This window comes from Gossypium arboreum, chromosome 5, assembly GCF_025698485.1.
Source record: "Gossypium arboreum isolate Shixiya-1 chromosome 5, ASM2569848v2, whole genome shotgun sequence".
NCBI classification, from domain to species: Eukaryota; Viridiplantae; Streptophyta; class Magnoliopsida; order Malvales; family Malvaceae; genus Gossypium; species Gossypium arboreum.
This window is the reverse complement of record NC_069074.1, coordinates 7,351,300-7,374,094: the sequence shown is the minus strand read 5'-3', so window position 1 is coordinate 7,374,094 and position 22,795 is coordinate 7,351,300. Positions and strand designations below refer to the sequence as shown.

General features: G+C 35.6%; 5 protein-coding genes across 7 annotated transcripts; 4 read left to right on the top strand and 1 right to left on the bottom strand.

Annotated features, from left to right (window-relative positions):
- The first annotated feature begins 155 nt into the window (after positions 1 to 155).
- LOC108452241 (aquaporin TIP1-2-like) lies at positions 156 to 1,731 on the top strand. The gene is made up of 3 exons (XM_017750012.2): positions 156 to 681; positions 838 to 1,088; positions 1,180 to 1,731. Exons 1-3 carry the CDS (start codon positions 549 to 551, stop codon positions 1,552 to 1,554), a joined length of 759 nt encoding a protein of 252 aa, XP_017605501.1. The 5' UTR covers positions 156 to 548; the 3' UTR covers positions 1,555 to 1,731.
- Positions 1,732 to 5,176: 3,445 nt separating this feature from the next.
- On the top strand, positions 5,177 to 8,678 carry LOC108450791 (protein SOSEKI 5). Of its 2 annotated transcripts, none has more exons than XM_053027709.1 (5): positions 5,177 to 5,489; positions 5,598 to 5,872; positions 6,222 to 6,291; positions 6,386 to 7,273; positions 8,233 to 8,678. In XM_053027709.1, the coding sequence occupies exons 2-5, from the start codon at positions 5,629 to 5,631 to the stop codon at positions 8,312 to 8,314; spliced, it is 1,284 nt and encodes a 427-aa protein (XP_052883669.1). In that variant the 5' UTR covers positions 5,177 to 5,489; positions 5,598 to 5,628; the 3' UTR covers positions 8,315 to 8,678. The 2 variants fall into 2 exon arrangements, with proteins under 2 accessions (XP_052883669.1, XP_017604050.2); XM_017748561.2 differs by having other exon boundaries at positions 5,185 to 5,489; positions 8,236 to 8,678.
- Positions 8,679 to 10,050: 1,372 nt separating this feature from the next.
- On the top strand, positions 10,051 to 14,152 carry LOC108451951 (protein ALP1-like). 2 transcript variants are annotated; one of them, XM_017749668.2, is made up of 3 exons: positions 10,051 to 10,309; positions 10,611 to 10,741; positions 12,883 to 14,152. In XM_017749668.2, the coding sequence occupies exons 2-3, from the start codon at positions 10,615 to 10,617 to the stop codon at positions 13,929 to 13,931; spliced, it is 1,176 nt and encodes a 391-aa protein (XP_017605157.1). In that variant the 5' UTR covers positions 10,051 to 10,309; positions 10,611 to 10,614; the 3' UTR covers positions 13,932 to 14,152. The 2 variants fall into 2 exon arrangements, with proteins under 2 accessions (XP_017605157.1, XP_017605156.1); XM_017749667.2 differs by having other exon boundaries at positions 10,572 to 10,741.
- Positions 14,153 to 15,084: 932 nt separating this feature from the next.
- LOC108453241 (uncharacterized) lies at positions 15,085 to 18,123 on the top strand. The gene is made up of 6 exons (XM_053029139.1): positions 15,085 to 15,421; positions 15,590 to 15,717; positions 16,100 to 17,164; positions 17,254 to 17,319; positions 17,399 to 17,597; positions 17,740 to 18,123. Exons 2-6 carry the CDS (start codon positions 15,715 to 15,717, stop codon positions 17,802 to 17,804), a joined length of 1,398 nt encoding a protein of 465 aa, XP_052885099.1. The 5' UTR covers positions 15,085 to 15,421; positions 15,590 to 15,714; the 3' UTR covers positions 17,805 to 18,123.
- Positions 18,124 to 18,189: 66 nt separating this feature from the next.
- Positions 18,190 to 21,807, bottom strand: LOC108453242 (ras-related protein RABE1c). The gene is made up of 9 exons (XM_017751237.2): positions 21,587 to 21,807; positions 21,214 to 21,293; positions 20,553 to 20,625; positions 20,369 to 20,469; positions 19,506 to 19,571; positions 19,217 to 19,314; positions 18,883 to 18,945; positions 18,716 to 18,808; positions 18,190 to 18,604 (listed from the first exon to the last, which is right to left on the bottom strand). Exons 2-9 carry the CDS (start codon positions 21,284 to 21,286, stop codon positions 18,518 to 18,520), a joined length of 654 nt encoding a protein of 217 aa, XP_017606726.1. The 5' UTR covers positions 21,287 to 21,293; positions 21,587 to 21,807; the 3' UTR covers positions 18,190 to 18,517.
- Positions 21,808 to 22,795: the final 988 nt, after the last annotated feature.

Here is a 22,795-nt window from a genome sequence, read left to right as displayed (position 1 = left end):
CGGTTTTACCAGATAATAAACGATTTGGATTTACCCCTTAGTTAATCTTGATTAGTCCATGATAATGGCTTAATGAGGCCAGCAAAGCTAACCACCATCGTCCACGTCACCTCGTTTATAAACAATCCGATGGTCGGTCAAGAGAAAACAACCAAAATCATAAGAGGGGCGGAACCCAGTGCCACCAATGTCATTCTCTGTCGGTGATTAAAATTCTCCGCGCTCGGATTGGCCATCAAAGTCCACATCTACCGTACACGTGGCATAATGGGGGCGATTTGGAGGCCCTCCCTCGCCTACAATATTTTTTCTTTTGTTGAAAATTTTGCTAGTTACCGATTTTAAACCGGATCGTCCGGTTCATAGTCGTTACATTGGACCCCTGTATATAATTACCATTGAAGAAAGCTGAAGCAAGCGAGAGAGAGACAAGGGTATCGACGAATTGGCTTTTATTTTCTTTTTTAGTTTTCAAGCTCTAAGTCCAGCTAGATTTTTTTAGTTTTCAAGCTCTAAGTCCAGCTAGATTTTCACTTTTCGGGTGGAGAATGCCGATTTCTCGAATTGCAGTAGGCTCCCCAGCGGAAGCTAGCCAATCCGATGCCCTCAAGGCAGCTCTAGCTGAGTTTATTTCAATGCTCATCTTTGTTTTCGCCGGCGAAGGCTCCGGCATGGCTTTTAGTACGCATCTTGATCTCTTCAAACCCACTTAAATACTTAATTAACATGTTCGGTTAGAACAAAGTTTGATGAATTTCAAGATGCCGATTGGCACTGTTTTATGTATTAAGCCTAATTAACCAACCTCAACGTTTATGTGCATGTATCTTTGTGCAGACAAGCTCACTGACAATGGCTCATCAACACCGGCGGGATTAGTAGCGGCATCAGTGGCTCACGCCTTCGCGTTGTTTGTGGCGGTTTCCGTCGGTGCTAACATCTCCGGTGGGCACGTAAACCCTGCCGTCACATTCGGTGCCTTTGTTGGTGGCCATATTACATTGTTCAGGAGTATTTTGTACTGGATTGCTCAGTTGCTCGGATCCGTTGTTGCTTGCTTGCTTCTCAAGTTTTCAACTGGTGGACTGGTAAGGTTTCATATATACGTATATGAACTGAGATAATAATAAAAACCGAAGTTTCAATTTAATGTTTAACCAAGTTGTTTGTATGATGCAGACAACATCAGCATTTAGCTTGTCATCTGGGGTAGGAGCATGGAACGCAGTGGTTTTCGAGATCGTGATGACCTTTGGTTTGGTTTACACTGTATACGCCACAGCTGTTGACCCGAAGAAGGGTAACATTGGGATCATTGCACCCATTGCAATTGGTTTCATTGTGGGTGCCAACATCTTGGCTGGTGGTGCCTTTGATGGCGCATCCATGAACCCTGCTGTCTCCTTCGGACCAGCCGTGGTCAGCTGGACGTGGGACAACCACTGGGTCTATTGGCTCGGTCCATTCGTCGGCGCTGCCATTGCAGCTATTGTCTATGAGGTCTTCTTCATCGCCCCAGACACACACGAACAGCTTCCCACTACTGAATATTAAGATTTATGGCCTTCTTCCATGTACTTAAACAAGGGTTTGAAAGTTGGGTGGATCACTTTGGTTTCATTGTTGTGGGTGTTTATTCCATGTTTGTATCTCTCTTTTGTTAAGTGCTGATTCCTGTGAACTTGGTTTTTCAATCATTTGATATTCTTCACTTGCGTTAAATTAACAGAATTTCATGTCCAAAATGCATTTAATTTGATAATTAAAATCACAAAAAACAGTATGAAAAAGAACAAAATCAATAATAAACATTAGTTGAAAATGTCAATTATGGCTGGACATTAACAATGGGAAGGTCTTGAGATTCAACCTTAGACATAGCTGGTTGCTGCGAAATCTTAGTATAGAAGATGAAAAACTCTAGTGTCAAAGATGTTCAAGCCGGTTCAAATTCTAAAATTCAAAGGAATATTTTTTTTTTAGTATTTACATACTTCCATGTAAATGAAACGATTACTGTGATATATGCTGGATGAGATAAGAAAAATGTTTATCAGAAAGCTTAGAGCAAACCCAATTATAGAGGTTTAAGAGTTTCCCTGGGAAATAACAGTATTAGATTTGAGAAACCAAACGAATTCTGACTAGCCAGTTAAAGATGCTGTCCCATAAAATATTCATGACGTACCAGAAAGAAATTTATTGGAGGGGAGAACATTTTACTCTCTTCTTGTTCAAAGTTCATCTTCCAAAGTAAGTACCATGAAGGATAAGCCATAGAAGTAGAAGAAAAATTACAACCTAGTTCACAGATAGGAGGTTTCAAGTTCCATATTCATTGAGTTTTCTTCAGACGTATCAATAACTTTCCATATGTCATCGATGGATGGACTACTCCTTTTCATCTTCGAATTCTGGACTGGTTTCCCCTTTTAAAAGCTGCCGTGTGGGGCCTCCACTGTCATAAAAAAAAACTTACTATTCCAGTTACCAAAACCTAAGAAGGGCAAGGAATCCACTGTAGTAGCAGTAGTTTGATCGGCAATGATAATTCGAAGATGAAGATTATTGGGATATGGCTTTTGTAAGCGAAGCAACGGTCCAAGTCCAATAAGTGTGGCGTTTTCAATAACTCCCGAGTCCAAAGACTTGGCCCCCTTGGAGCTCATAATTGTTCTCGTGCACTACTATTCTGAGAGATTCCAGAATTTTCTATATTTAGCAAATTTAGATATGAATTTTAATTTTAAAGTTTTTTTATTTTTTAAATTATAGAAGAAGCTCGATGTCTTTTTAATTAAAAAAATATTTTTCGACTGGAAGTGAAAATTTGAAAATTTACAAACGCATTAATCAAATCAATGATTTAAATAAAAATAAAAATTATTATGAATATTATAAAATATAATTAAAATTTCTTTTTGATGAATAAAAATATATAAATTCAACACAAACTCAATTAAAACCGAATGACTTACAGCACAATTATCCAAATTTTGATAAATAATATAAAAAGGAGTTGTCGGCTTCACCCTTTGACATAAAACTTAAGAGTAATTGGGTCCTCACATGACTCAAATGCATGTCTGTATGCATCTCTTTTTATATCAAAACTTGAAAAATGTTCAACCTGACTTTGCACGGGAACATGTTTTTAATCTTTGGACTTTTTTGCCCATTTTTTGGACTTTCGGCCAAGTTTCCCGCTCACACTTTATGAGACATTGATGCGGTAAGTATTTCGTGATTTAGATATAATATTAAACTAATTAAAATATTATAATTACAAAACCCTCGCATTATGATTTTAAAAATTTTAAATTCGTTTTATTTAAATTATGAAAGTATTAAAATTTTCAGATATGTAGATGAAATGTTAAATATATATATATGTGGCATTGATAATTTAGATTTAATATATTTGAAAATTTTGACATAAATAAATACACGTTAATTTTTATTTATATTTTAAATATATTTCACGTCAAATTCAAAATGATATAAATAAATCTTTAAATTTTAATATGCCATTAAATATATGTTCACATTTAATGTCTAAGATAATACTATTATTTTGATAATGATATTTAAGGATTAAATTTAAAATAAATTATATGTCAATTTGAAAAAAATTTTATAATTTAAGGATGTCCAATGAAATTATCCCATTTAAAATTATAGTTTTTTTAGGTTAAAATTTAAAATATATTAAAGCATTTTGCAAATTATTTGAACTATCTTTTACTTAAAACTTCTCTTGTTTATGGGTCAGGCCAGGTGAAGGCCCACTCAAAAAGTGGGAATATTTGAGTAAAAATATAATGAGTTTGGATAAAAAAATAAGGTCCGTTCAGAAAATTAGCCGGGTCTTGAGTAAGGCTTTTTTAACTTGGTCTGGCCCAAATATGTAAAAAAATTGCATTTTTTTAGTATTTTCTTACTTTTTTTTTACTATTTTATTACTATTTTACTATTATGTTGTTATTGTTTTGTTGTTATTGTCTAACTATTGTTTTATTATTAAATTTGTTACTATTTTAAAGATATTTACTTATTAAATTACACATGTTTTATGTTATTTAAGTATACATTTTTAAAATTTATTTTTAATTTGTTAAAAATATTTATTTTAATATTTTTAATATTTTTAATGTATTATATATATTTTAAAAAATTATATAAAATTAATATAGACTAAACCGAGCCCTGACTTTAACATTTTTATTCAAGATAAATTTAAACAAAAATTTAAATCTATTTTTTAAGCCAGATTAGACCTGATCCTAATGAATGAATCTAAAATTTTTATGAACACCCCTACTCAAAACTTCCATTATCATCTGATCCTATTATTATCTCCTTAGATACCAAAAAGATTTGGCCGCATCCAGTTGCAGATCACACAGCACCGTATAGAACTGTCGCCTTTCGATCCTCAATCTCAACCGTTGGGTGGTTCTTAACAAACAGATTAAATAAATGTTTAACCTCCCACCCACATACAGCCATCCTCTAATCTGCATGATTCCATTTGCCACGTGGATCAGGGTCCCACTTAACTATTTCTCTTAGTTTTTTAACTTTTACCTCAACTTTCTATTCTAAAAACCAAATCAGAGGACAGAGTCGACAGGACGTTCATTGCCTTTCTTTTTATTTTAGACTCAAAAGTTGGGTCATTTGGTGTGGGCCTCTAAAAAATTATAAGTCAACTCATGATTTTTTTTCTTTTGAATAAATTTATTTCCAAGAAATTTGAATTTTTTCTTTGAAAGTGGGCAATTACTCCCCCAATATGTAAAGCTTGGGTCGTCTTCTTCATTGCATTTAAGGATATATTACAGTCTTTTTCACTGCAACAAGCAACTTCCACTATTGAGTGTTGACAGCTTTTATAATTTCTTTCCTCCAACTTACTTTAGAATGGATGGTACCCAAAATTATTGTTGACTATTTTTTTAAAAATAATTAATATAATGGGAACTCTTTTTGAACTTCAGAAAGGTTATAGCAAAATGTTGGCCCAAATAAACATTTGATCCATAAATAAATTTTGCTCGATTTACCAAAAATATATATACTTAGCCATTAAAAAAATTTAAATCTCGGGTCAAAAGTTTTTGAGGAAAGGAAACTAAACTCCAAAGTTAAAAAGAGTATCATATGACTACAGTAGTCCTCCCCGAATAAGCTTTAACTGCACATTAAAATTTTAAAATATGTGCAGCAGAACGGCACCGTTTGACTTAGCGATTTGCAGATTTAAATCTTGATATATTATTATGTAGTACGAGATAAAATAAACTAGGAATTTGACAGTCAATGCTCGCAAGAAGTGAAGCAAAAAACAGGCCTTATTTGTTTGGTAGCTGTTGTCTGCAGCATCCCTATTTTGAAACTCTTCTCCATTTCACACACTCTCATCCATCTCCCTATAAAATCCAAACCTACCCATTTCTAGCTTCTTCACTTACTCCCTTCTCCATCAGGTAACATCACTGTCTCCGCTCCCTCTCTCTCATCATAATTTCGGCTTCCTCTCCCGTCGTAATGTCTTATTCTCTTTCTTTTGTTGTTTCTGTTGTTGGGTTTCTCAGATAGAGAGAAGAAGAAGAAGAAGAAAGTGAAATGGCGGTCAGTTCTAGAGGGAAAATGACAGAGTTCGGGGGAATTGTTTCAAGGAAGTGGAATGATAGAGAAATAAGCCCAGAAAGAAACAAAGTCTGGATTGAACCCAAGCCTCACAACAACAAGTCTTCCCTCACTGAAAGAAAGGTTTCTGTTGTTTATTATTTGTCTAGGAGTGGTCAGCTTGAACAACCTCATTTCATGGAAGTTCCTCTCTCTTCTAATGATGGACTTTATCTCAAAGGTATGACAATTAACCCTTCCCATTGCACTTCTCTTTCTGGGTTTTGTCTTATGGTGAAGAAAATTAAGTGTTCAAAATTTTGAATTTACGTTCACGTTCCAAGAAATGCCTTTTGCAAATTGGTTTTACCTAGCCATAGCTGCTGCCTGCTGCAGCTGACAAAAAGCGAATTTTCTGTTTTCCCTTTAAGAGAAAAATATATTAAAAAGTGCTCTTTTTTCCGGGAAAAGAGAAAGAAAAGAATTAAGTTTAAAATTTCAAAAGCTTTTTATTTTTACTTTTGATCGGATGCTGAGAAAGTACCTTGTTTTCCTATATTCCTTACAATTTTCAAAATCTTTTTCTTCAGATGTAATCAACCGCCTAAACCTCCTTCGAGGCAAAGGCATGGCTAGTCTATACTCTTGGTCTTCCAAACGGTAAAACGCTCGCTCATTCCCAACCATTTGATCAGATTACTATTTCCTTTCACTGTCTGATATTAATAGTCCTGCTTTGATTGTTAAAACTCAGGAGCTACAAAAACGGATTCGTTTGGCACGACTTAGCAGAAAACGATTTCATTTACCCGTCTCATGGCCAAGAATACATTCTCAAAGGATCGGAGATTCTCGACCACACGATCAACTCTCAAGCACTTGACATAACGTCGTCTTCTTTTCGATTACCAAAACCGGCGGAGTCTCAGAAGTCAGAGAACGAGCATGATTTTCCGTCAATAAGACGGCGGAGGAATCAGTCTTGGAGTTCCATTGATCTCCATGAGTACAAAGTTTACAAGTCTGAGTCGAGACCCGAATCAATCGGGAGAATCGCTGCTGATGCGTCGACTCAGACTGATGATAAGAGGAGAAGAAGAAAAGCGTTGGTTAAGGAACCGGAAATCGAAGAGCTAGAAAGTACTGAAAGTCAAAGTCAAGAGTTGGAGCTGAATCATACTACGGAGCTGAGTAGGGAAGAGATTTCACCTCCACCGTCGGATTCAAGCCCGGAGACATTGGAATCCTTAATGAAAGCTGATGGACGGTTGAGATTGGGCAACGGTGGTGGTAGTAACGAAGATAGCTTGAACCGTACGGCTGAGGGTTGCCCAAGTGGGAGGATTAAGGCGTCGTCCGTTTTGATGCAGTTGGTATCGTGCGGTTCGATGTCGTTTAAGGATTGTGGAGCCAGCTCAGAGAAGGATGAAGGGTTCTTGTTCATTGGACATTACAAATCGAGGTTACCACGCGGGGCAGGGAATTGTAGCCAGGTGGGAAAAGAAGCAGGGATTGAGAGGGAAACGGGGAGCTTCTCAAGGGTAAGCTTGGAAGATAAAGAGTATTTTAGTGGTAGCTTGATTGAGACCAAGAAAGAGGAGATCCCTAACTTGAAGAGATCTTCTTCTTACAATGCTGATAGGTAATCCCCAAAATTTATTTGTGAAGCATTTTAATTACCAATTACGTTTTAAGTTTACTTTCATTGCTGCTTAAAATCTTATATTTGATGTATAATTAACTAAATAATAACTATATTCTTTACCTCCTTATAAAAACAGTAAAACTAATTTATCTTGTATTTCGAATGTAATGCCAAGGAATCTAAGTAATTAAACTCTTGATTTAGACATAAACCCAATACTAATCTCATGAAAGGACTGAAGTGAAGAAGCACTGATGATGGTACAATGAGTAAATAGGATTGAAGCTTTAGTTGAATAATGAACTGTTCCATACCTGCAATGCAAGGAATGCCTCACCTTTCAAGGGATTTCAAGTTAGATTATTGGTTCTATTTCTGAATATCTGACCCTGCGGGCCTGTTTTATGTATTGAATGTAAAATTCGTACGGGTTTTGCCCGAAAGGCCAGCTTTTGTTACACATATGTAACTAAATACTCTTCATTTGTTTAAAAGTCTTTGTATTCAATGCTCGACATGTATTCAAATATGAGTGCGTGTGATGTTTTGAATTAGATGAAAAATCTTTGGAATTTTGAATATAGGACCTATGCTTGACTTTGAATAACACAGCTGTCATGTATGTGTATGTCTTCCATGGCTATACTTCTGTTTTGGAATCAGCTGTATGTCTTAAGGAAGGACAGATTATATACGAAGCTGGCCATTGACATTAATGATCCGTAATCGAATCCCAGGTGGTCCTGGAATTTAAATCTTGCGGTTGGGTTTTAATGTAATGAAACATATTGGACAAATGATTTGACTACATTAATACTAACTTTGAAGGAATGACCAGGTAGATAAACACAATTTCTGTTGAGAGTTTTAAGCTTAAATTCTTATTAGATGCTAGATCTGGTTCTGCTTTGTTTGTTGGTCTTTTAATTGGGTTAATTTGGGAACATTTTAATCAGCAGGAGCTCGCAGTTGCAGCTGGCTGGAAAGGAGATGGACGGAGTGCGTACAAAGTGCATACCGAGGAAGCCGAGAACTTAGTGATGGAAGAAAAAAGTCAACACCGTCGCATGACACCAATTAAAGTAGAAGCTATAATTGAAAGACGCGATGTCTAGATCTGAATTACTTATGTGAATTGTAGTAATTTGTAGTTTCGTAACTAAACAGTGAGAACTGTTGGGAATAGCAATGGCAAATTATTTATAGAGCAAGCTGCTTAGCGGACGGTTTGCCTTCGCAATGATAGGAAGCGCAGGGTTGGGTGATTGGTGCCTTGGTTTTTGTGGGAGTGGCTAAGTCTTGTTGTCGGTGCACGGGCGATAACCTCTAGTTGTGATATGTCCTTTTTGACACTAATTTAGTTCGACTCTGAATTAAAACATAGGAAATGGAATTTCATCTAGGTCTTATCGTCTGCTTTGGGCATTGGTGTCACTGTTGGAAAGATGAGTGTTCTTTATGGCGATTGGAGATGTGAAAAATTCACTAATCTCTACCAAGAAAGTTGCAACATTTACTTTGCTAATTTTTTACTAACAATTTGGAATAGGAGTAATTTTTGATACATTGGTAATGTAGAAGTCTGTATTTTTAGTTAATTAGATGGTATGTCATTAAAAATTAGGTTATTCTTAAAAAGTTTTGATGATGTGTTATCATTTAATTTATTAATGGTGTATAAACCATATATAGATCACCCATTAAGATAACTAAAACTTCCAAATGAAAGCTTTTACTATTGAATGTTTACTTGGGTGAAATACAAGTAAAGTGAAATAGAGTTAGGTTGGAGTTTCATTTTTAAAGATTGAATTTAAATTGAGATAAAATTGATTTATATGCTTAACTTCACTTATAACTCTAGTTTACACTTGACGCCCTATGCCTGATGGTTCCATATTTGAAGAGTGGGGGGCGCGGTATTGGTTGAGCAAAATGCCCTTGTTAGCTAAGCAGCCAATAAAGCCAAGATGAATTGTTGGACTTTCCTTTCTATTTAGACAAGTTTAAAGCCCAGTTTCAACAGTTTCAGTCAACTAGTAGCTAGTACTGTACAATATTAATTTCCCAAAGGGCCTAAGAGGCGCATTGCTTCCTTCCGCCAAACTTTACTTACATGATGAAATCCCTGGGAACGTAAGATATATATGATGTGACCAAAAACAGAACTGAAATTATTAAACTTTCCTTATTGCAAAGCAATAAATTGCAGTTTTGTTTTGCAGAAAATCTGGCTGCTTTTCAACCAAAAGAAAAATCTTCATTAAAACTCCACAACCCGCTATCCTATAGGAATTTAAACATATATATTAATAGGCAAAGAATATTAACATTCGATTTCCTAACCTCTTATAAAGACGAATTCAAACATATGAACTTTGTATGTACAATTATAAAATATGTAATACTTGATTTTTATTTTTTTTAAATAATTTGATCACATAAGTAGAAAATTTTGAAGAAGAAACTGAAGTTTTAGTTTGCCAAAAATTGTGATGGTTGTTGCAAATAGATTAAGATGATTGGTAGGAGTAAGCAAATAAACTTCTTTCATTGCGTGTTAAATCAGCTTTGTTTTTGTTAAACCATATGCATAATGACCAAATTAGCCACGAAGAGCTACCTTCGGATTCTGACCATTTACAACTGAATTTCACCTCATTTACCATTTCATGAACCAAATTAGACCAGATGGCGTTTTAGTCATTTTAATTGCAAAATTGACCTTCCAATTCATATATCATCCCATATATATACATTAGTACACTAAGGCATGTTAAAAATTTGTTTTTTTTTATATATATTTATATAAATATATACTCTTTAATTTGAGAGAATCTCACTAAAAGCTCTACGCAAAGCACTCCCTTTTTCTTCCCAGGGAAAAAAATCTGAACATGTTTCAGTAGGTTTTTGTGAAGAATAGAAGATTGTGTCTATTCGCATGTCGATGTCGTTTGTTTTGTGTTGGCACATTGTCTAAAAACAACACACTTTGAAACTTCTTTACTTGCCTGTAGATTTTCTCATCAGGTAACACATGAACAACTATCTACCTTCTCCTTTTCTTTTCCTTCCTTATTTCAACGAAGCTACCATTGAACACAAAGCTGTTTTGTTCCTTTCTTTGTGTAGTTATTGCATATTAGTTGCCACTATTCCTTTCAGGATCCTATTGTTTATGTTTGTCTCATGGTTTGTGATATATGTATTGGTGGTGTTTATAATTAATGGGTTTTGTTCTTTTTGATGAATTGTAACATAGTTATCGTAATTCTTGTTTTGCTGGAGTTAGCGGGTTTTGTTTTTGGATTCAATTGGGTGTCTTTTTTAGGCTGATGGGTCCTGTAAGAGGGTTAAAGAAAAGAAGAAAGGTAGAGAAGAAACCTGTAGAAAATGCCTCTGCTTCTTCTGAGATGGAACGGTCTGTTGATTGGTGGGATGCGCTTTCCAAGAGGATGAATGGTATGTTTTCTTTTAACAGTTTTACTGTGTCTGACTCTTGAACATTTTCTTTTTCCTGTTTTTATTGTCTTTATTTTGAACTGTTTTTTTTGGTTACCTTGTATTGGTATTTGCTTTAGTTGGTCATTCATGGCATTGCAGATATATAAACTTAATAGTTGACAAGTTTTCAAGTCATGGCTGGAGACAAATTTGACTGGCTTTACAATTTATATCGTTTTCTATTTATATATGAATGCATAGGAAATACATTTAGGACCATGTATGCAGGATCCCTAATCTGACTTTCAAGTGGTTCTGTTAACCTAACACTCTTTTTTGTTTATGTTATTAAATGGGGAAGAAGATTGGTTTCGTTGTTAACAGATAGCTAATGAAGTTGACAAACTGATTCTCATCTTACATTTGAAGTTTGTGATTGGATTTACTTTGAGGAAAGCTTTAAGTTATTAATGGAGACTCTGCAAGTGAGAAATGGAGTTGTAAATAAAAGGGACTTGTTATTAGTTCTTTCTAGATGACTTTTATTGTTTGTGAAAGCAGATTGTAGATAACTTGACTATACATTTGTAATAGCCAATGTAGGCGAAACAAACAATCTTTTTTCTTATTCTTCTTCCTCGTTTTTTTTATTGATTTATCTTAATTCTTTATCCTTTCATCTTGAAGATTCTTCTCTTTTGGTTTATGTTAAATGCTTTATCCATTGGTCTTTTTGAATATTGTTCTTGTTCTGCCAGAAACATGCCATCTACAGAATGCGTGGTCTTTCCATTTCTTGAAATATTATCTTTCACATATATGTAGTCCTTACTTGTACAGCCATTACATGTTTTGATTGAAAATGCTACAGAGCAAGTAAATCCAGAATAATAAGATCTTTAACATGAAAGGCTATTGATAAGATCAATCAAGTTATTTACCAGGTTATTAGGCAGGAATTAATTCCCTTCATATTCTGCATTCATGAGTTCAACCTGCAACGCCTTTTATCATTCAAAATAACAAGGGTTTCAACTGGTCAAACTATCGCTTAATGTGTTCTGATAAATATGTCACTTCTTGATGAGAAATTTCTTGTGTTCAGAGCATTGAATTCTTCCTATTTTTTATTACTCTTTGTCCATGTATCTGTTTCCCTTGTTTTCTTTGATTTGTCTTCAGTGCTGGCTTCTATATGCTGGTTTAATATCTTGTGATTCTTGTCGTTTTACATTAAAATTCAACACACCATGCAAGGGCACATTAGTTTTAGTTACCTGGAAAATGTTAAAGAAATGGGTGATGATTACTTTGAACATGTTAAAAGAATGGCTGGTAATCCTATGTTTCACTTACCAGCAAGTTCCATAGGTTGAAATTTTTTATTTCTCCCATTTTCAATCTATACACAGATGATATTTTTTCATAACATTTGTTTTTAGCTACAGTTCACAATTCAGTAGATTACATTGACTAGTGTCACTTAAAAAACAATAGGATTTGTCAATGAGGAGAGATTAAGAAAGAAGACATAAGATAAGAGTTAAAGAACTTGACGCAGGTCAGTAGAAACTAAGCTTTGATTGGAAAAGTAATTGCCAATTAAGCTAATGTGTATGCTCTAACCAATCCAAATAGTCCTCTAATCAAATTCATGATGTTGGTTGCCCTTGTTCCATGAGCCTTCTTTTCTTGGCTCTACCCGGATAAGACGAAGAGGACCGCTTTGAATTTAGTTACTTATCTTCCTTTTTCTTTCTCAACAAGATGTGAGTTGTCTTTACGATGATGAGTAATAGGAGAATGGAGTCATCTTGTTTAATCAAAGCTTCTGCATTGGTATTAGCAGTCTGTCACATTGGTTCCTACCAGTCCCAACTGTAATTGTTGCAAACTAGATTCAACAGACGCTGTCATGCTTCAACTTTATGTGCATCATTTACCTATTTAATGTTCCAGTTATAAACAATTATGCATGTCTACTCTATATTTTCAATTCCTATGGCTGTACATTGTTTAATGAAATGAGACTAAGAAGGTTATATTTTTCTCATTGATACAGTAATCCTGATACTTGAAATAATGTTCCATAGTTACTAGTGAAATCCCATAGATCATCTACTCCAAGTCTCAACCCTATTGACTCATGCTATTTGCAGGTCTTCAATCGCCATCTAAAGGTCTGGACAAGTTCAAATCAGTTTTCAAAATTTCCAGAAAAACTTTCAGCTACATATGTTCGCTCGTGATGGAAGACATGATGGCTAAGCCAGGAAATTTCACATTTTCAAATGGAAAACCTTTGTCTTTTGAAGATCAAGTAGCTGTAGCTTTGAGAAGGCTAAGCTCTGGTGAATCACTAGTGACAATTGGTGATCTGTTCGGGCTGCATCGCTCTACTGTCTCGCAATTGACCTGGCGCTTTATAGAGGCCATGGAAGAAAGGGGTCTTCACCACTTGCATTGGCCTTCCACTGATGCAGAAATGACGGAAATAAAGTCCAAATTTGAAAAGATTCAAGGACTTCCCAATTGCTGTGGTGTGATTGACACTACTCATGTTACGATGTGTTTGCCTTCGTCAGACCCTGAAAGTAAGGTGTGGCTCGATCATGAGAAGAATCATAGCATGGTCCTGCAGGCAATTGTGGACCCTGAAATGAGGTTCAGGGACATTGTTACCGGTTGGCCAGGTAAGATCGACGACTGGCTGGTGTTTCAGAGTTCAAATTTCTATAAACTGTGTGATAAAGGAGAGAGATTGAATGGCAAAAAAGTTGAGGTGTCTAAAGGATCAGAAATAAGGGAATACATCATCGGAGACTTAGGCTATCCTTTGTTACCGTATCTTGTTATACCATACAAGGGGAAAGAGCTACCAGAGATTAACACTGAGTTCAATAAAAGACATTCGGCGACTCGGCTGGTGGCACGCAGGGCCTTGGCAAGGCTGAAAGAAATGTGGAAGATCATCCGAGGGGTGATGTGGAGACCTGACAAACATAAGTTGCCCAGGATCATCCTGGTTTGCTGCTTGCTTCACAATATTGTTATTGACTTGGAAGATGATGATGTGCAGGATGAAATGCCTTTGTCTCATGACCATGATTCGGGTTACCGACAACGGATTTGCGAATCTTTTGACATTGAAGGTGTCCACCTGAGAGATAAACTTTCTGTCTACTTGTCTGGGAAATTACCACCTTAAATTACTTTACCATTTCAGATTCCTGATCGGTAGTTTATTGACATAGAAAAAGGTTTAAAATAGGATCTTTGGCAGACAATCATTTGATTGAAGTTGGTTTTCTTTTTGTTTGTTCGATTTAAATTTGTAAAAGGTAACACAATCAAGTGCATTTTTGAAGCAGGCAGGCTCCTCAATTATAAAGGGAAGACTGGAAATTTTAGATCGCTCATGGAACGAAATAGGCATGCTTGCTCAATTATACTGGAACTATCCAATCCACCCTTTTTAACTTGTGACTTGCAAAACAAGTTAAACGACTGAATATCAGTGTTTCTCTTCTGGATTGTTAAGCGTGTTTTCCTTTGCAAGCCCTTTATCTTAAGCCATTATCAAACTAAAAAGAAAACAAAAGAAATCTCACTGACACACACAAACCAAAGCCTTCAGACTAGGGATCATCATTTTGGTTGCAAAATAATCACAATCTGGCTAAGAGAATATACAAAATGAACACAAAGCTATTATATATATTTGAACATCACGAAAGTAACATATTAACTTCTTGCACAAGCACTGTAAGAAACCTAAAATAAAATATACGTCTGAGAATTAAGAAGAGAAGACTCCTATTGAGTTGTGTCCGACAACTTTTAGCATGCTCACCGGTGACAAAATATGTTGAAGCTATTCCACATCTTAAATTTTATACCTCATGTACAATACTTACTTTTAGTCGTAACCTATTCGAATCTTTAGATCGGTAGAAAAATGTGTTTAAACACACTTAAACTCACGTTTTCTGGTTATTGAAATAATAAATTTACCTATTCAGCTCAAACTCAATTGGCTATTTTCTCTGTCTCAATTTTGTTATATTTTGGCTTTTAATTATAAAAATGTTTGATATTATTTTTATTTTTAAATTTTTAATGAATTAAAATTTAAGATAATATATTTTAAAGACTTACAATGAAATAAATATTATATTATTTAATTAACTAAATAATTTATATAAAAAAATTCAGAAATTTCTACTGTGACTGACTGGGACTTACAAACACCAGTTCTCACCTTACCTAATAGTTAATAAAACAACTGTCAAAGCTTTATTGGCGGCTGTAGTGGACTTTACCATATTTAAACCATTAAAAACTGGACACGTATCCATAATTCCCTTGAATCCCCACCTTACCACCGCTAGTTCAAGATTCTCTTTCCATAAACAAGCCCAAGGAGAACGAAAGCGACGAAATCCACCCTTCGATGTGGTTAATCACAAACAATCGACAGCAAGATCCATCGCTTGCAAAACACGTGCACGTTAATGATGTAGGTAACTGTGTCGTGTGATAAAGCAGTTGTAGTCTAACATTTCTGATAATTCTTTTTCACGAGGAAAGATCCGGTGCTCCTCACTCACAAAGCAACAATTCACTCTCTCTCCCTCTCGTTCTGTTCGCCGGTAAATTCATCATAAAATCCTCGCTTTTTTCCGGTGGCAAAGCAAGGTAAGGATCTTCGAAAATTGAAGGAAATGGAACACTTTTTCTTTAAATTTATTTTTAGGGTTTTTCTATTTCATCAGTTTTATGAAGTTTTTTCTTTTTATCCATTTCATTATCTGGGTTTCTACGAAAACTCTATGGATGTTATTTTCTTTTAACAAAAAATTTCAGGGGAAGCTTTGAATTAGGGTGATCTAAGCAGAGATTATATGCTTTGATTGAGAATTAGAGGAGGAGAAGAAGAAGAAAAGGGAAGTGTATCATCTCCAGTTGAAGTAGTGGGAAGCTGGAAAGAAATGGTATATCATTTTATCTTCTTTTATGACAAAAAACGGATGGTTATTATTTATTTTCCATTTTATTATCGGTTAAATTTGTCAAATATTTGAATTTTTTTAACTTAATGAAGTGTGTATGTTTAGCCGATTTATTCTTTTCTGATCTTTAGTAAGTATATGTAAATAAACTTTTTAAAATTATACTAGCAGTGCCAATTCAATAGATTTTATATACAATTAGTTTCGCTTTTGCTTTTGCTTTAGAATGATTAAAAGCAACCTTTTTGTTAATGTGAGAAGTGATTTAGTTTGTGTGTTTTCCCAACCCTTAACCATGCTTTGTTGGTTAATGGATCATTGAAGTGTTACAAATAAGCAACTTCTGAGTGATTGTTTCTGGCAGTCTTTTCAGAATAAGAGTTTTTGGATGGCAAAGGGTCCTCCGCATGTGTCTGATGGAGATGCAGCATTCGATAATCCTTCAAGAATCGAACCCAAGCGATCACATGGTTGGTTTGTTGATGCTGATTCGCAGCTGTTCCCTAACAAGAAGCAAGCTGTACAAGCTGCAAACAACAAATCAAGTTCAGGAATTTCTAATTCAAATGTTTCGCCTTGGGAAAATGTTTCCAGTTTTCAGTCTGTTCCTAGCCATTTTATTGATCGGTTGTTTGGTTCCGAATCTGAAAGGTCTGTCAGTTTCACTGAAAGGAACATATCTCCCATAGAAGCAGATAACATGAGACGAAAAAGCATTGAAGATCATTTTGGTGAAGATGCATCTTTTGGTTTGTCAATATCTCCTTCAATTGAAGATCCTGAAACATGCTTTAATTATGGTGGAATTAGGAAAGTTAAGGTCAATCAAGTTAAGGACTCCGATTCCGGTATGCATGATCCAAAGGAACTTAGTTTTAGTAGGGAAAGTAACAGTGAGATGTCTAATATTGAGGCGTATAATGGGGAAAATGAAAATAGTTTTATTTCAATGGGGCATAGCTACGATAAGCAGTGTGATAATGTTGCAGTAATGAGTCATACCTATAACAGGGATGATATGCGTATCGCCACTCCTGCCTACAGTAAGGATAATGAAATTCCAATATCAATGGCCAACAGTTATGTTAAAGAGGATGCCAATATTCTTTCTTTCGGTGGCTTTCATGAAGAACATGAGATTATCCCTGTGGGCAGGCCTCTTGGTAGCTTTGACCCATCATACTGTCAATCTGCCAATCCAACACTGGAAGACGGTTCTGGAAAACAGCTGGACGCATCAGCTGCTGGTTCCATTCCAAGTGCAACTCAAACTGCTAAACTAAGATCTGAATCTGCTGCAAGGACTAAGCCAGAGTTCAAATCATCAAAGAAAGATGCCCCAAACAGCTTCCCTTCAAATGTCAGAAGTTTGATATCGACTGGTATGCTTGATGGTGTACCTGTGAAGTACGTATCCTTGTCACGGGAGGTAACTGGATAGTTCTTTTTTTCTGCTTTATTTAAGTTGCAATTGCTAATTGCTTTCTACCTTACTGTTTTATCCCTGTATGTAATAAGGAGCTTTGTGGAGTTATAAAAGGTTCTGGCTATCTTTGCGGGTGTCAATCATGTAACTTTTCCAAGGTGAGCCATCCTATAGTTTCAAAATTGGTGAGCTCAACTTTTTGCTTTCTCATCTATGATTTATATGATTGTGCTTTAGGTGCTGAATGCATATGAGTTTGAGCGCCATGCTGGTTGCAAAACCAAGCATCCGAACAATCACATTTACTTTGAGAATGGAAAGACCATCTATCAAATAGTACAAGAACTGAGGAGCACACCTGAGAGCCTGTTGTTCGATACAATTCAAACCGTTTTTGGTGCACCGATTAATCAGAAATCTTTTCGCATTTGGAAAGGTAAATAAGATTTTATGTAGCTGTCTCATAAAAAATAAAAAAGATTTGATTTTGTGATTGTATGAGCATGAAAGAATTTCTGCTGCCTTAAAAAGACTCAGGTTGCAGTGCTGACTCTCTTTTTAACTTCCCACCTTTCCAGAATCATTTCAAGCAGCAACTCGCGAACTTCAGCGCATTTATGGGAAAGAAGAATTAAATCTATAGGTTGTTATTCTCCAAACAGGGCCTTCTCAACATGTAAGATAAAGCAACAATCTCTTTGGTGAATCATCATGTGCATAGAAAAATAAACTAATTTAAGACTAGTGTATTTTATGAGAGTGTTTGGGTAGACATGTAAGTGTAAAAAAGAATGCGAGTGGAGCTTAGCTGCTCATGTATTTAGGTTTTACGTATATGGTGTTATTGGGATTGCATCATATCAGTTTCTCTGCCTAATTCAGAGTAACTGAATCTAAGAGAGAAAATTTAAGTTGTATGGAAGTAACGATTCGGCCGAATTTATTCTGCTTAGTTTTCAAGACTCCTTGCTTCCAGTGGTAAGATTAGGCGGGCATTTATAACTAAACGGAGATGGAGAAATTATGGGTTAGTAATATAAAGAAACCACTTCCATTTTCCATTTCCTTCTCTACCAACAAATGAACTAGTCTTGCAAGCAGTCAGAACTTAGGCTTCCTGACATGGAGGAGCCGAGAGAAGGGGAGAAACAGGAGGTTATGTTCTTCACATGACACAAACAATTGTAAAGAAAAACACTACATCTTCACACCCTAAAACAAGTTATAAAGAATGACAATAAGAAAATACAGGCACTCATCATCCAGTAACCACAATTAGTTTTCTCTTTACCCTCCATTTTTTGAAGAAAAGTAGTTTTTAACATCCAACACGTGCCCCACCATGTTTGAACTCCCTTAGGTTGAACCACAGCAAGCCGGTCTTTGTGCAGCTTGACCAGCCCCAGCTGCCTGGTCAGGTTTATTGATCTTAATTGTTGAAGGCTACAACGATACAAAAATTCACAATCACATTGCAGAATAGGCATGATTTCTAATTATATGATGCTCAGTTGTGTAATTTTTATTCAAGATAAGGCCGGCCATGTGAATTACCTCAGCCTTTGAGTCAGTATCGACGAGTCTTTGCTTTATGTCCCTTGCTATTGAAAAGAAAACTTCCTCCACATTTAGGTTAGTCTTTGCACTCTGCATGACAATTTGTTTTCAGTATTTAGCATCTCCAATTCAACTAGCAACCACAATCAACAAGCATCACTTACTGTTTCGAAAAATTTGATTCCATACTCATCCGCAAGAGCTTGTCCCTTTGAGGTTGGCACGGCCTTAAAAAGAGAAAAATGTAGACTAAGATCAGAAAATAGATGCATCCATTTAACAATATGCAAAGCGAGAAATGGGGAAAGAGGAGGGGGATGATATTTGTGCTTTTGTATCAAAAAAAATGTGATTAACAGGTTGAATATCACTTCCATTCCTCAGTCCCCAAATCAGGAGACTTGGGAATGAGGACTATGCAAAAAGTGCACAGATCCAGAAACACACTTTGGCTTAGCAAAGACATCTACTAAAATCTTATGGAGAAAAGAAGTATACCCTTTTGCTTTCATCCATGTCTGCCTTGTTTCCGACCAATATCTTGTTAACATTATCTGATGCATGCTGTTCAATGTTGCGAATCCAATTCCTAATATCTGCAAGGAGAGAGGCTCTCTGTAAGAGATTTAACATAAAAAACCAAGTACTAGAACAACCAAAAGAAGAGCAAAGCCTAAGTATTTAGCTCACTAATAAAAGACCACCAAATTTGCAAATTTGAATAGAATAAGTTGAAATGTAAGGTCAAACAATTAACTAAACTAAAACAAGAGAATAAAGGATTTACTGTTGAAGGAGGATTCATCCGTGACATCATAGACCAGCAAGATGCCCATGGCTCCACGATAGTAAGCTGTTGAAAAGATTGGAGCGAAAAATTAGGCATCAACAGAAACCATTTGCAGGAATGCAAAATATGGAATATACATATATAGATCAATGTTAGACAAGTAGCCTAAGATTTAGGTTACCAAAAATCTCGTTAATACTTAATAAGAACATTATTCCATAAGAAAACAAATTGAAAATTTTGAGAGATATGCCCAGACCAGGAAGCAGCATGCCACACAACCATGGTAAACCTCCAATAAAGTTAGATTAAGACCAAAATGCGTCCCACTCCAGGCAGTAAGCATACGACATAGCATTATCATTGTGTATCATACACTGATTTTTAAACCCAAATCTTAAATCCTGAACTCTTGACTTGTTAATCTGGTCTAGTAGGATCACCACATTGACTAATAGGCGGCATTTCTGGTTCCTCAAATTTTCCTGTAGCATGTGTAGTGTAGGACCTTTACTTGAACTAGCTTCTAGGCTTCTTAAACAGGTCGTTCCTGCTCACACATTCAGCTATGGTTTGTGGCAGCAGACCACAGCCTTTAAGATATCCTTCTCCCCTGAAAAACACAGCTTCTTCCCACTCCCCAGCTTGTTATCAGGAACATGTTTTCCAACAAGACTAACGCAACTCTTGTCTCCCCAACTTAGAAAACATGGAATGTTTTCAGCTAAATTGATAGACTGGAAATCTCCATGGTAGATGATGGCAGTGCAGTGATTCAACCATATCATTTTCCTCGTACAAGTAATATGACCATCTCAGTAAGATTGAAACGAAAGAAATATGCTAACTAAAACACTCACCAGTTGTGATTGTCCTGAACCGCTCCTGCCCAGCTGTATCCCAAATTTGGAGCTTTATCCGTTTGCCATCAAGCTCAATGGTTCTTATCTTAAAATCAATACTGCAAGTGGATTAATCACGTTGAGAAAGTCATTCATTTAGATAAAATAAGCTAGACAAAGGGTTCCATTTCAAATTACGCACCCAATGGTGGTGATAAAGCTGGTCGTAAAGGAACCATCTGAGAACCGTAAAAGTAGGCAACTCTTACCAACACCTACAGATGTAAATAACATTAGATATGAAGGTCCTAGCAAGCCTTGAATGCATATCAGAGTATCAAAGTTCTACTTTATAAATGCATCTAAATTTCAAAATAAGGGAAACACATTTCATGAAAAAAGAAAATTATTTTGAGGCAAAATCTAGAAATCAGATTAATTATAAAGAAATTATGAAATCATCAAAACCATTAACTTCAAATAACCAAGTTTTATCGAAATTAAAATACATAGATCTAACTGCTGCTCCTACCTAATCATATACAGCAAAACCGAAAGTCCATAAACCAATAACTACAGAAAAAAAAAATTGCTTCTTCGACATTCTATAACTCGGAAAATCTAAAACTTAGCCCAAGGAAACTCATCGAAAGAGATTTGGAGAAACAAAACTGAGAGACACGGAATACATTAAAACGTGAGCTAAATCTAGTTAAACGATAAATTGTTTCGAGAAAAATGCATGGAAAAATAAATCTAAGAGAGCGGAGAAAGATAGGAGAATTCGAAGATCAGTTCGGTTTTAAGGAAAACGAGAGATTAAATTGGAAGAAAAAAGAAAGTAGTTGTAGAGATCAACGTACCACTGTCGCCGATCAATAGAAGCTTAATAAGGTAATCGTAATCAGCTCTAGCTCTTGCTGGTGGAGCAGCCATCGAAATCCTGCAAACAAAAAAAAAAAGAATCTGAATCAATAGTTCACATTTCTACACTGGGATCCACGTAATTAAATTAACAAACTAATGGAAGTCGAAGATAAAACAAGAAAAGTACCAGATCGGATATTGAAAAAGAAAATCAAGAAAAAAAAAGAGAAGTTTCCAAAAAAGGTCAAATCTTAAAGACCATGGTAACAAAATTCAAGTTCTTTTCTGTTTGGCTGGTTTCTTATACTGATTTCTTCTATTTTTTGAAAAAATATAAAAATAAAAAGCCAAGGAAAAACATTTTATTACCCGCAAAATAGATCGTCTCCGAGGAAGATGGATAGCTAAAATCCGCAGTGTCCGCTTTCCCTTCTTCCTTTTCGTACCTTTTTTTTCCCAACTTTTCTTTTCGTTGTATGCGCCGATCACCCCTCGCGCATGCTAGCAAATCCACTAATATCAAGGGGAAGAGAAAGTGTGAAAAGACTCTTGTTTTGATGATTTCCTTTATAAAGCAGTGAAATTAATTAATTAACTAATAATCTAAGCAGTTTCCCTGACAAACCAAGTAACAGGCGCGTGGCAAATGCGTTTTGACATTCTGGTAATTTCTACGTGGCTTATCCTTATTGCTGGATGGCTGGTGTGGGCCATAGGAAACTAGAACTGAAGAAGTGAGCTGGTATCCTAATCATCCTTAGCCTTTAAATACTTAAATTAATTAATAACTTGCAGCTGGGTTTAGAGCAAAAGATCCAGTGTTTCGATTCATAACAATACTACACTGCACTGCAATCAATCAATCGCAGAATGATCGACGGTAATGGAAAAAGATGGGGTTGCCCTTTGATAAATGGATGTGGGAACCAAGTCAAGCTGTCCAGTTGGGTTGGACCAAGTTCCTCCCAATTTTCTGCCTTCCTTGTTAAGTAAAAAACAATAACATTGTCTTCAATTGTGTCTGTCTCGTGCTTGAATTCATGGTAAAGTTGGATTCAATAGTTGACTTCAATTATTAAATGTTTTTATCGAGTCGAATGTTAGCTTTTACTGGATCAAATTTGGGGGGATACGTTTGGGATTTAGAGAAGATTTTGTCTAAAACAATTTTACGTATAACATATTTATGGTGACAATTTTTTGTGTTTTACTAACAAGACATGAATTGCGTTGTTCTGTCCCAATGATCAGAACTTTATACAAACTGACAGCTAATATATGTAAGGTGTAGTCCTTTTTTATGCCTGCCTGGATCCTGCGAATGGAGACCATCTTGGCAAATAAAAAAGATGGCAATGATTGAGTATATTTAATACTCCAATTACCATTATTAGATTCAAATTCAATCATTAATTCCAACCCATTGCTTGTTAGTTGAATTATTCTCAAATGATTATGTTAAATAGCCTAGTATTAGGTATATAAGTTTAGATTATCTCATAATCGAATTCTAGTTTTATATTAATATATATCCTCTTCCTAAAATGGTCATTCTCATACGAAAGTGTAGAGAGTCCA